The following is a 13,735-nucleotide window of genomic DNA, read 5'->3' as shown; positions in this document are numbered from 1 at the left end:
CTTGCCCCTCCTTTTATTTAAAATAAGCAAAAATCTGGGTTACAGTAAAGCACTTACAATGGAAGTGAATGGGGCCAATCTGCAAACATTAAAATACTCACTATTTTGGGCCTGGGTAGCTCAACGAGTATTGACGCTGACTACCACCCCTGGAGTCGCGAGTTCAAATCCAGGGTGTGCTGAGTGACTCTAGCCAGGTCTCCTATGCAACCAAATTGGCCCGGTTGCTAGGGAGGGTAGAGTCACATGGGGTAACCTCCTCGTGGTCGTGATTAGAGGTTCTCGCTCTCAATGGGGCGCGTGGTAAATTGTGCGTGGATCGCAGAGAATAGCATGAGCCTTCACATGCGGAGTCTCTGCGGCGTCATGCACAATGAGCCACGTGATAAGCTGCGTGGATTGACTGTCTCAGAAGTGGAGGCAACTGAGACTTGTCCTCCGCCACCCGGATTGAGGTGAGTAACCACGCCACCACGAGAACCTACTAAGTAGTGGGAATTGGGCATTCCAAATTGGGAGAAAAGGGGATTAAACAAAATAAAATAAATACTATTTCAAAAGTATAGCCACAAGACATAAACAATATGCGTGTTAACCTGATTTTAGTGTGGTAAAATCGATTACTTATCTTTTCTGTGTAAAATTATAGCCAATTTTACAACTTCGTTGCCATGACAATGTAATATCAACAAACCTTAAAATGACTAAAAATTACGATTTAAACAACTTTACAGCTCAAATAATACACAAGTTTTAACAGAAGAATTAGTATAAGTGCTTTTATAAAATTATAAGCTTCACATTTTTGCCTTTAAACCCACCAAAATTTGACCCAATCACTTCTATTGTAAGTGCCTCACTGTAACCCAGATTTTTGCTTTTTTTTAAAGGAGGGACGAGTCAAAATTATTTTTTGTTGTAATCAACATTATGCTACAAATGCTGTCAAATGAGCTTAAAGGAATTGTTCACCCAAAAATGAAAGTTCTCTCATTATTCACTTACCCTGATGCCATCCCAGATGTTTATGACTGTCTTTCTTTAGCAGAACACAAATGAAGATTTTTAGAAGATAGAGCTCTGTCAGGTCCTTATAATAGAAGTACTCGGGTGCCAGCACTTTGACGGTCCAAAAGTCATATTTAGGCAGCATAAAAGTAATCCATGTGACTCCAGTCGATCAATGAATGTCTTATGATGCGAATCGATAAGTTTATGTAAGAAACAATTCGATAATTAAAACGTTTTTAACTTTAAATTGGCGCTTCCATACAGGGATCTGATGTGGTTTGAAATGGCCGAGCTCTCACGTGACGTTCGGTCTTCTGTTGTAAATAAGCACCGCTTCCATGAACTTGCTGATGCGCTTACGTCACGCTTTGCGTCAGCTGCTGGCAGGTTAATAACTTTTTAATTAGTGATTTTTTCTTTTTTTTTTACACAAACGTATCAATTTGCTTCGGAAGCTATTCATTGATCAACTGGAGTCGCTTGGATTACTTTTATGCTGTCTAAATGTGACTTTTGGACCGTCAAAGTGCTGGCACCCGTGTATTTCCATTATAAGGACCTGAGAGAGCTCTATCTTCTTCTAAAAATCTTCATTTGTGTTCTGCTGAAGAAAGACAGCCATACACCATCAGGGTAAGTGTATAATGAGAGAATTTTCATTTTTGGGTGAACTATGCCCTCAACATGTCCCTTAAGTTACATTTAACACCTGTGCAACTGGGTTCTAAAGTCCAAAGTATCTTTCTTGCCATGTTAGAGGGTAACTGTCCTATTGGCACAATTTAGCATAACTTTATATGTGCTGAATAAAGACATCTGGTAGAATGTAAAAAAAATTAATAAATAAATAAAATGATAATAATAATAACTCGAATAAATGTCAAGCTTTAAAAATCATTAGACTAAATGCCAGGCTGCATGTGGAGGCCTGATGAAAGGTTACTGGGAAACATATTAACGAGACTAACTCCAAATGTTCAAGCAAAGCAAATCTGCAATGCATCTCTATAGCTTTTAAAAGGCGATTTGCTGTACAACGGGTAAGCGTTTGATCTCGCGAATTTAAATATCATCATGCAATATTGCCATAAAATCAATTTGGCGAGATTACTTACACTGAAGCGTTGAGTAATTGTCCATCAGACTGTTTCTACAGATTGTTTCGTACTCCAGCAGTAATCCCAGGACCGAGCCTCTGGTGCTAAAACAGGAGTCTGAAGTGAAGCATCAGACGACGGTGCGGTCTGTTCTCCGCGCGCTATGACTCGAGTCCTCCAGCGTTTCCCTCACATCAATGCAGTACTGAACGGACATAATGCGCTGTGCACTGACAAACTGTTCTACCGATGCCCTACTGAGAAGATGCGAAAATGAACGATGTTCTAAGGCATTCGGGAATTTGTGTATTGAGCCATGTCCTCCCCTTTTCTGTGGAGGAATGGAAATTCAAGTTCATTGCAAACGGCTGAATCGCATCTGCTTTTCTCATTACGCACAATCGGTGAAACAAACTGACGTCTCAGTCATGACAAGTAATATGTCGTAACATGATATAGTCAAAATAGCTACGGCCTGGGCCTTTCCCCTCGTTTTCTATCCATCTTGTCCAGCATCTCTTTTGTTCAGTAAATCAAATCCAGCACGGTGAGAACGCGTTTAAGCGCGAGACAGTTCCTCAGTATCGCACGAGCGCAGCGCGACACAATCTGTCTCCGGTACCAGAGACCCGCATCATCGGAGGGAAGGAGAGGAGTGGTCTCAGTGAGAAAGAGAGCAAGGTGCAGAGGAGAGAGAGGAAAACCTGTATGACGTGATAAAACGCCGGCGCTCGCAAACGCCACTAATCCGCCTATCTGTCCTCCACACGTCTTTGAGCTGGAGACAAAAAGTAAAGTAGTAGATGGAAGAATGTTTGTCTACACCACCATTACAAAACTTGCCATAGTTAATACCACAGCAACAACAATAAAACCGTGGTAGCCTATTTCAGCCAAAAAATGATCCCTCTGTTGTTTGAGGGACACAGCTACTTTATTAAGATTTTACAATAAAACAATAACTGTAGTAACTATAGTATTCTGGGCAGAAAATATGCAGCCATGGCAAATTTAATAAAGGCAAAAACGTTATAGTGCACTTTCTTTTCTTTTTTCAGCCACCACTGTCATCAAAAATGACAGAATTATCCCTATTATTACAATTTTACTGGATAACAACTGTAGGAAACGGTTAACTGTGCAAACTATATAGTTACCATGGTAAATTTAATGGCAATTTTTAATGCTACTTGATCTAACCCTTAAAATGAGTTTTGTTGGGCCAACCATGTGTTCAGGTTGATTCAGTTATGTTACAGTAAATACAAATTTTGACTTGAATAAAACCAGTTGATTTAGATGTTGCCACATACATTTTTTTAAATTTTTTTTTTTTTTTTTTTTTTTTTTTAGTTTAGTCAACTTTCTACCAAGAGCAGGAGAATGGAACTTGGGTTTTTATTATCCTTTCTCTTGCAGAAAGAAACAAGACATCTTTTAAAATAAACCTCTTTATATTTTATTTTTTTTAACTGGGAGCATTTGCTCTCATAATGCAATTAGTGCAGCAGTTCTTTTAAGTAGGTTAAGTTTTGGGTTTATATACTGGCATAAAAAAAAAAGTTAAAATGTACATTTTTTAATGGAGGGTACAAAGTGACAAGCAGTCACTTTTTACCCTCCCCCCAATGGGGAACAGACACTGGAACTGCTTGTCACTTTGTACCCTCCAATAAAAAATTTACATTCTCTTTTTATATGCATAACTTTTTTTTAAATTTTTTTTATGCCAGTATATAAACCCAAATCTATTAAAAATTAAAAAGAGATTTCTGACTTTTCTTTTGACCGAAGCACCTCACACAACCAACATGTTTAGCTTTGCAATACGTTTTGGATACGTACACTGTAAAAAATGTCTGTAATTTTAACGGTAAAAGACTGTAATAATGCTACAGAAAAAAAAAAAAATGTTAACTGATTAACGAGTATTAACTGTAAAATATACAGTAATAATTTGTATTATATTTTACAAGACAATACAGTAGTTTTTACAATAAAATGGGGTTTTTTTAGATGTAAAAAGTATGATTTTCCTGTATAATTAATGGTAAAAAATTACATTGTTTAACAAGAGAGTACATGCACTTTTTACAGTAAATTATTGTTAAAATTACAGTAAAAGACAATAATTGTGCATTCCCACAATTCCCTGCATGACCCACCATATTTCATAATATTTTATGGGAATAGTTGTTTCACCTTATTTTTAATATCACTTATCTACATTGGGGTTTTCTGTGTTATATTAGATGTAGTTTAGTTAATGTTTACTGCATTATTTTATTTCACATGTGTTACCCTGATGGTGTTTAGTGTTTGTGTGAGTGACACTGAGCACTGTCTCAACATGTTTATTGGTCATCGCTCTTGAAAAGGCGACTACTGATGAACTTCATGTCATCATGTGCTCTTCTGTCATTTTTATGGTGATTAACAATACCTTATAAAGTAAAAAGCAGATTTTTACAGTTTCAGGAGGTTAAAATCAAGTTTATGATGTTTTTTTTTTTTTTTTTTACTGTAAATTTAACTTAATTAAATTTTTTTACAGTGCCAGCGTGGTCATGTAAATTACAAAAGTTTTAAACTGTAAAATTGACAGGTTGTTCTGTAAAGTTGTTTACATTTTTACTGTATTTTTTTACATAATTATTATGGAAACCACAGCTGCCAGTTTTTTTTTTTTTTTTTTGTTGTTGTTTTTTTGTTTTTTTGTTTGTAAAAACAACAGGATTTTGTTTTACAGTGTAATTATCCAGATAATTTAGCCAACTTGGCTTTGTTTGTTCATTAAACACTAAATGTCTCCTTCAGACAATACATTTTAGTCACAGCAACTACAGATAACTTGATCAGCAAACTCTTGTTAACAACACAAGAGACTTTGATAATTTCATCTTCTTCATCGTGCACAGTTTTAAATTAGTTCTTGGCCCTAAAGAAAAGAGCATCTTGCAAAGAAGAGTATGCCTTGCAACAAAATCAAATAATTTATATTATTTCTTTTTAACAAGATACACAGAGACTCTCAACACATAACACATAAACCTCAGTAATAGTAACAATCAACAAATGCATCATTACATAAAAGATTTCTAAATATCACCACAGAAAATAAAACTAACAGTGAGGACAAAAACAACAATGACTGCATTAAATTAAAACAGCAAACAATAGACCTAAAACAGTAATTTTATAATTTATTCATTGTTGCAGTGCAGGGAAGTCAATTGTTCTAAACAAATCTCAACATAAATTGGCTTGTTTTGATGACATTGTAATATTTGTTAGTCTAAATAGATGTGTAAACTTGCTGGTTGGACTAGCAGTTGTAAGTCAAAGTACCTAAATGTTTGATAATGCATTGAGCAAACAATTATTTATTGGATTTTTAAAAAGTGTCATACACTGTAAAAAGTGGTAACCTGCAATTTTTGTCTTAAGGAGCTATTTCTACCTGACCTAACCTTTGTTGGTTTAACCTAATGTATTAGATTTAAATGATTTATGTTAAATACTATTTTTGACTTGAATAAAACCACTTAATGTAGATGTTACCACATGAAGCACATTTTTAGGTTTACACTTTTTCCAGTGTAGACCTTATTCATAGTAGCGGCATCTTTGGTTTTGACAGGAATGAAAACTAGTCTGTGAGCGATAGATTTACTGTCTCTTAATGTATAAAGCTATCAAAAAGCTCCTAGAACACATAATTAACTAATTTTCCACAACTCATTTTGTCAGGAGTTTTTTGTATACTCACATTTCTTGGATAGAGATTTGTTTTAATGTTTCGTCAGCACAATGATCCAAAAACATTTTAAACAACTGTGCAACCAATTGAAGGGACTGTATGTCTATACCTCACAACAAAGATGGCACTGCTGTGAATGAGGTCTATTGTCATGATTTGAGAGTTTGTTTAAAATCCATCTAAGCATATCAACTGAAAAAAGACATGTAGACAGACATCCAAAGTCCTCTGTTGGTGAACTTGGTGACTGACCACCGCCCCTCTCCCACCCACCCCCTCAAGATTAGTCAATCTGCTCCATTGCTGAGTTTTGTCCCATTGACTGGAGGCAAGATGATTGAGGTGGTGACACAGGAAGTTGTTGGTCAATGATGGTTTAAATCAAGAATGCTCCTCAGTACCATGACCTTTCCACCAGGTACTACTTCCGAATGGTTTAGCACTGGTCTCTTGAGAAGGTGTTAAGGGGGGTACTGGGTTAAATTAATTTTTTTTATTATTAATTTTTTTTTACTATTACCATAAAGTCTGGTCCACTCAATTTATTCTGGCCAACAACTGCCTACTTAAAAAGGAGGAGACCATCTAACTGACATGTAAAGCAACCAGGGTGCGTTTCCCAAAAGCATTGTTAGCCAACTATGGTCGCAAGTTCCATCGTTAACAACATAGTTCCTGAAAGTGTAGTTCCAACAAACATTTGCAAACAGCATCACAAAGTTGTGTTGTTGGAACTACAGCTCTCCATCTGTAGTTAGAGGCATAGTTCCCTGTTAGTTTGCTGTGTGGGCATCTTTTGACTTCAACGAAGCTTCTAATCTTTCACTTCATATATATCTTTACTCTGTCAAGACTTTGACCATTTTTACATGCACTTCAGAAAACTGCTCCGGGGTTTTACAGAAAGTGGCATTCTGAAACATCACATAAACGCGAATGTAGCAATTTAAGGGATTAAAGTCTGTTCAAGACAAAATGCTTTTAACACACACGGTTTCTGTTGCAGAATGCAGTTTATGTGTCCATGTTAACGCATAAGTGAAGTTCTTATTGGTTTTTGAAGAGTGAGCATGTGCGTATATGCTCAACTGCATTGGGGAACCCCAAAGTCTGATGTAGAGCGAAGCCCCACTATCTCTATCTGTCATTGCAAAGTATCTGTTGCATTATACAGTGTACACCACTTTCATGTCTTCAGCAGCTTTCGCACATTAAACAGCTTTCTGAAGTATGTGTAAATGAGCTGTTATTACTTGATATCCGCAGAAGTTATTACTCCACCCTCTGCCTAACGTCATTAATGACAGCTCAATATTGTTGAACCAACGTGGTTCGAACATAGTTTCTACGGTTTCGAGAAACAGTCATGACAAGCTAGTTAATTTCTTCAATGATGCATCGTACAATGGTGGTTAAGCAGTGAGTTACGTCATTGTGCGGGAAACGCACCCCAGGGTGCCACTCTGTGAACATTTCACCTCAACAACACTTCCAGTTTCAGCGACTGGGTGGAGTGGTTTGAATTTCGGTAAGCACGGACCAAATTCAGCAGCAGAACTTTCGACCTCCTGTCGCTGAATTCACAGTGTTATCAGTCTGATCATTATCAAATGGCATAATTTCTTTAATCATGACTTATAAATACAGATAGGTATCAGTAATCTAATTGTAGTTGGCTCTTAGTGAACTGATAACAGTACGTATATTGGACACACTCCATGGAGAGTAACTTGCAAGATTTCAATAGTAACAAAATAATTTTTTTCTTTTTCTAAAATGACTTTTCAGTTGGGTTGCTCTCTCTATGTATTCAAGACATACATTTGAGTTTCCTATTATTATAACTGACAAGTACTCATATGATTATATTCTAAAAAGCTCCCAAATGGATTACACGGTCAGCTTCTTCTAAGAAAGAGGTATTAGGGTATATGTAATGTTCTTAAAAGGAGAAAAGTTCTGTACTTGTGTACTTATTTTGAAAGCAAGGGCAATGTCCTTGATATTTTTCTACAGGCCATGGCATTACAAATAAAACAAAACATTAATAAAATAAATACTTTCTAAGAAATGTTCAAGCAAATGTACAAGAAAGTAAGGGTTAGGCATTTGAATGATTGAACCATTTGAAGATAACATGTTTGTTGGACTGTATATTAGTAAGATCATGTTTACAGTTGAAAAATCAACATTTAATTATTTTTTCTTGTGTTTACAATATTTATTAGGTACAGGTCACATTTATAGACCCAAGGTATCTTGCTGCAATGACATGAACTCACAAAGAACATTAGGTATGCTTTACTGCTGTGCACCCAAACTATCTCATGAAAATTAAAAACATCAAAAAATAAAGTTGTGTTCAAAATAAAACAGAAAGAAAACACCTCATTTAGCTCCTTATCCAGTCTATGAATATGCTTCATGTATCTAAAACAGTTAACACTGCTATGCAAATGAAATACCTAACATAAACTTTTCTGATGCTCAGATGTAAATACTTTATATGCCTCTAAGTCAGGCTTAGGTTGTACAATGCTGACAACCACTGCAGCAACACTGGACTAATTTGCATTTTTGGATTTCATAAAAATCCCCACAGGGATACTTTGTGACTGCTTCATTAAGGATCTGTACAGCCCATCTCTATGTGCCGGGACACTTTAGTGCTGAGATCAGGATCTTGGCACAGCACCTCACTGAGACGCTTAATGTGTTTCAAATATGCTGCTAGAAAAGACTTCTCAGTTTCATATTGTTGTCAAATCAGCTAATTGAAGTGAACACTCTGAAGTGACAGTGAAATGTACCTGCTAGGCTGTTACTGAAACACATTACATGCCCAGAGATTTGTTTCTTCTGTCACTAACCAGGGTCTGATTCAACGTAATGTACAAGGCAGAGAATCTTTTGAATGCAGTAGAACAGAACAGATCAGAAAAATGACAACACAAATGTCATCAAACACAAGAAAAAATCAGAGGGCTTAACAAGGAAAAATATTTTGCTTTTACTTGTAGTTTTTCTCTTTCCAATGATCTTTCATTTTAAGCAAGTAGATTATTCTAGGGGTTGAAAAGAATGTAAACGTTATGTCAGAAGAGGTATTGAAAGAATTCAGACCTATAATAATTCATTGACTGTAAGGGAGTTGGACATAATTAGTCCCAACATGGCTATTACCACTGCATTCTCCACTTTTGGTATAAACTGTGCTCAGTCTCCTGTTCTTCTCATAATGAAGCATTTAGTGGTCATTAAGAAATTGGAATAGACTGCGACATACACAAAGCTAATTGTTTTCTGTTACTTGAGTCTTATGGGAAAAAAATCGCATCAGAGGAAAAAATTGCTTTTACGTTAAACAACCACATTTATTAGAGTAAATATTAGATAAAACATTTAGCTCCATTCCTCTAATCTGATTGGACAAGTGGCACTCTAAGAGTGCTGATATTTAGTATAACAGCCCTGGGATGCTGTTTATGTCATTTTGCTTGCCTGTGTTTGTGACGTTACAGACTATCAGTCTGTGCGATGCTTGGTAACATGCATGATCCTGCTTTTGCTTTGTTTGGAGCTATTGTTGTTAGTGGAGCAAATAGACAAATTAACTGGCCTTTTAGCATCTTAAATGCAAGTTACTTGATATCAACTTCTTTTTTTGGAATTGTTCCATAAAAGCAATATTATATTCACTAACGTGCTGTTGTATTGAATATCGGCACTGCTTCGATTGCCTTCAGCCAAACAATAGCCATACTAATGCTCAGTACAACAGCACTCTTGCTAATGTATGTTTCTCTAGTAAACTAAAGATTTTTTGCTGTTAATGTAAATTGCACCTTTGGAAAACTCCTTTCTCTGTGACTTTCCTCTCTCCCAGCATATCTTTTACAACATTTTCTGGACGTGCAGGTGTGTCTGGACTCTTCTTCTTCAACACACTGGGATGAAAATATTTTTGTTTGGGAAAAAAAAAAAAAAGGCCCCCTGAGGCACTTTACTGCTGCTCCAACGTGGCTGTCTTCATATTCCATCACTTCCTTCTGAAAATATCAGATGAAATAGATTGCTTGTAAGGAGACATTAGCCATTACAACTCAATTTCACCTTTCTTTGCTGTCAAATAACATCATAATACACAGGAAGAAACAGAGGGTGGGAGCAATTGAATCTGCAACCCATGTGAAAATAATAATCCTCTTTTATACCAAAAAGCTTTAGCTCCATCAATAACACAGAAGAAGAATTACAGTTGTCCCCATAAGTTTACATACCCTTTAAGAAGACAACATGTGATATTAAGAACCAAGGGTATGTAAATATTTGAACAGGATAATTTGTGTAAATTCAGTTATTATTTTTTCTTGTTGAATATACACTCATTGAGCACTTTATTAGGAAAACCTGTACACCTACTTATATATGCGATTATATAAACAGCCAATCGTGTGGCAGCAGGTCAATGCATAAAATCATGCAGATATGGGTCAGGAGCTTCAGTTAATGTTCACATCAACCATCAGAATAGGGAAAAATGTGATCTCAGTGATTTCGACTGTGGCATGATTGCTGGCGCCAGACAGTAACTGCTGATCTCCTGGGATTTGTTTTATTTATTTTATTGTTTTGAACTTTCTTTATTCCATGGAACACAAAAGGTACATTTTTCATCGTGGTCACTTTTCTTCATGCAATGTAAGTGCAAGGGGACTGGGGTTATCAAGCTGTAAATAAAAAATGCCAAAATGTGACATAAAAGTATGCTGTAAAAAGTGATAACCTGCAATTGTCACCTTAAAGAGTCATTTCTACCTGTTGCTGTTTTTTCTTTTTCTTTGTGTTTGTGTGTGTGTGTGTGTGTGTGTGTGGGGGGGGGGGGGGGGGGGGTGTGTGTAAACTAGTGGATTCAGAGATGTTAAATAATATTTTGGACTTAAATCAAACCAGTTAATTTAGATGTTACCGCATGAAGCACATTTTATTAGGCTAAAATTATTTTTAGAGTAGTCCATATGACAAATGTGCTATTTAGAAGATTATGATAGCTTTCTCTGACGATAAGATGGTAAATTTAAGATGTTATTCACTGAATATCTTGCCCTTAGTTCTAAAATCAAATAGGGTCAGCCCGGTCTCATGAACATTACATGGCTGTGGCAACATTTTTGCAAAACGAAATTACATGCTTCATTACATGTTTAGCTGCAGTTTCCTAGTGAAATGTCCAGTGAGGGGCGCCAAAAGCAAATGAAATGGTGTCATAATCAGACAAGGTTTTTAAGGTGAATATTAGATGGAGGTTTTAATGAGTAAAACGTACCTAAAACTTTAACCTGAACCTAACCAATAGTGTTTTAAAAAAAAGCAAATGATAAGTGAATAAAACAGACATCCTTACCCTAAACCAACACCTAAACCTAACCGATAGTGTTTTAAAATTAAATACGACATGAAAAGCAAATTTTTTGAAGCAACCATGTCATCTCATGTAGCTTCTATGAAACTTCTCACGTGTCAGCTTGCGTGCTTGACTGGTCTCGGGCCGCGGTCTCTGAGTCTAAAGTCCAACACTCTATGAGATGAACTTCTGCGCAAGCTAATCACATTGGATTAAGTGTGTAAATGTAGGTGGGTCTGTAATACTAGCATTAAAATGGTGTTTTTCAAATTTTGCGTTATAGAAAAGGTGTTTCGATATCATTACACAGCAGTGTGTGAGTAATAGTGCAAAAAATAAGTGTTTATAAAGTCATAATCAGCTGCTGTAGTCGTGATTTGTGTGAAAGTAAATAAAATGCACCTCTACTGTTAATTCATATAATTCAGCAGGTAAAAGTCGGCAAGTAAAATTTTGTTATAGTAACATTCATAAATGGTGGCAATGACATTTGGTCAAAAGACACCTGTGAACCATTGACGTTTGATGTCATTGATGTCAACCTGGCACAATGTGTCTGAAGCAACCAAATGTGATTTGAGAGCTGGTTAATATAGACAATTTTTATTATACTTTTATGGTGCTTTTTATTTTATTTTTATTTTTTCAGTGTTATATTTCTGATCTAGACATTTGTTGTATTTCTGACTAAGAGGCCATGCTGCTTTGCCCTAGGTGCAATGCTTTATTTCTGCTTTAGGAAAAGAGCAATACTTTTGCTCTAGCTGCAACACAATGCTTCTGCAACAGAAACAGCACTGTGGTGTCTTTTGTTCAAGGGGTGTTTTGTCTTTGTGCCCTGGGTGTAATGCAGTTTGTCTGCTTGAGGAATAATGCTTTATTTCTGCATTTAGAGTGTCACTCTTATTTTGATACCTGTAGTTTTGCTGTGAAAGCAGTACTAACATACTAGCTAGATAGCTGGCACAAATAGCTAAGGGTACAAATATAAACAAACATCCAGTTTTCCTGTTTGCAAGCAATATTTTCTTTTTGCAAAATTTTCTGAGAGAATTCCTAATTTATGAAACAGACCTGTGGACATCTTTGCCCTAATAAAGAAATGTGTGTGTATGTGTACCCTAAAATAGATCCTACCTCAACACCTAATTATGACATGCCAATTTTTCCTTTATGCAGGTGTAATAGTGCAGACTCAGATAGTTTCCAAAATACGCTTACAACCTAACACTCCATTGCATTGACTACTGCATGGCATCATGCATGAAACAACTATATATGTTATTTAATAAAGATGCAAAATTGTAAAGAAAAATAATGTTTGTGTCGAAGCACACTTTTGAAGCACAATTCAGCTCTCCATCTAAAGAAGGAATTTCAACCCTGCAACACTATTTGTACTTAGCTTCCCTGTGGGCTCTCTGTTGCCATAGCAACCTCATCCTTCTCTGCATTCTTTCTGGGTGAGAGCTAAGGAGACGGATAAAGTGCCTGAAGAGGAAGTGTAGGACATCAGGATTAGGAAATAGTTCCAGATCCTTAAAGAGAGCAAAATAATGACAAAAAGAGATGGCAAGTTTGCATCTTTTTCCTGGTCAACAAAGTATGCTAATCTTGTTTCTGTAGCTGACTAAAAATGGCTGAATTACAGTATAGACATGCTATGGTAAAATTTCAGCAACATTACTGCCTCACATGCAGCCTTATGTATGTATATACAGTGTGTAAATATATGCGAGCAGTATGACATTTCTAGGTTTGTGGAAAAGTAATTTAGGCTGCATCATCATAGTCCAGCTTTTCAAAGGGTGTATAATCTCACAAATAAATAGAAACTTTCAAATCCACATTGTGATTTTCCCCTCCAGGTAGGGCTTGTTTCAGAGCTAATGTTAACATACTAGTTGAAAATCCTATATAATCCTGAGGCCCACAGCAAGAATTACACAATAATACAATTCACCTTTACGAAACTACATTGGAAAACCACATGGAGCCAAATGGATTTGAATGCATACAAATGTTTTGTGTGTACTAATCTTCACTGTCTGAGGCAGACTGGTTAATCACTTGTCTGCCTGGCAGGGCAATTCTTATTTGGCATAGTCATGCTTTAAGTATTCCAAGTGCTGTCTCTGGGGTGCTCTAAGTCACTGTCTCCCTTCTCTTATGTTATTGTTTAATTATTAGACAGGATTCATTCCATTCAGGAAACAGTATTAGCCTCTGAAGAAAAACTGTCTATACTGTATTAAACTAACTATCCAATCTGATCATTCAGAGAAGAGAGCTATCAAAGAATTAAAAGTCAACCATGCACATTAAAGGAAACCCTACAATGTAAAGGGTAAAGCAAAAGGTGAAAACAGCTGATGTACATTAACCAAATATTCCCTGGATAATTCATTATGGTTGTAGTGTATAATGGCAGTTACTTGCCATTTAGCAAAGACATTTTATCCG

The 13,735-nt window shown here is 36.2% G+C and overlaps 1 protein-coding gene across 15 annotated transcripts in view; it reads right to left on the bottom strand.

The window, feature by feature from the left end:
* LOC127445609 (leucine-rich repeat-containing protein 7-like) overlaps positions 1-13,735 on the bottom strand; it is a 218,175-nt gene that overhangs the window by 113,090 nt on the left and 91,350 nt on the right. For 13 of the 15 annotated variants that reach the window (XM_051705748.1, XM_051705758.1, XM_051705756.1 and 10 more), the window contains exon 1: positions 2,127-2,629. The exons of the other annotated variants lie outside the window; for them this stretch is intronic. In XM_051705748.1, the coding sequence (XP_051561708.1) occupies positions 2,127-2,151 (25 nt within the window). In that variant the 5' untranslated portion in view covers positions 2,152-2,629. Of the gene's footprint in view, positions 1-2,126; positions 2,630-13,735 lie in introns of those variants that run through there. 15 annotated transcript variants of the gene reach the window in all.

Source organism: Myxocyprinus asiaticus, chromosome 9 (assembly GCF_019703515.2).
Source record: "Myxocyprinus asiaticus isolate MX2 ecotype Aquarium Trade chromosome 9, UBuf_Myxa_2, whole genome shotgun sequence".
In the NCBI taxonomy this organism is placed as follows: Eukaryota; Metazoa; Chordata; class Actinopteri; order Cypriniformes; family Catostomidae; genus Myxocyprinus; species Myxocyprinus asiaticus.
The sequence above is the reverse complement of the archived record's forward strand: the minus strand, read 5'-3'. Positions and strand labels throughout refer to the sequence as shown.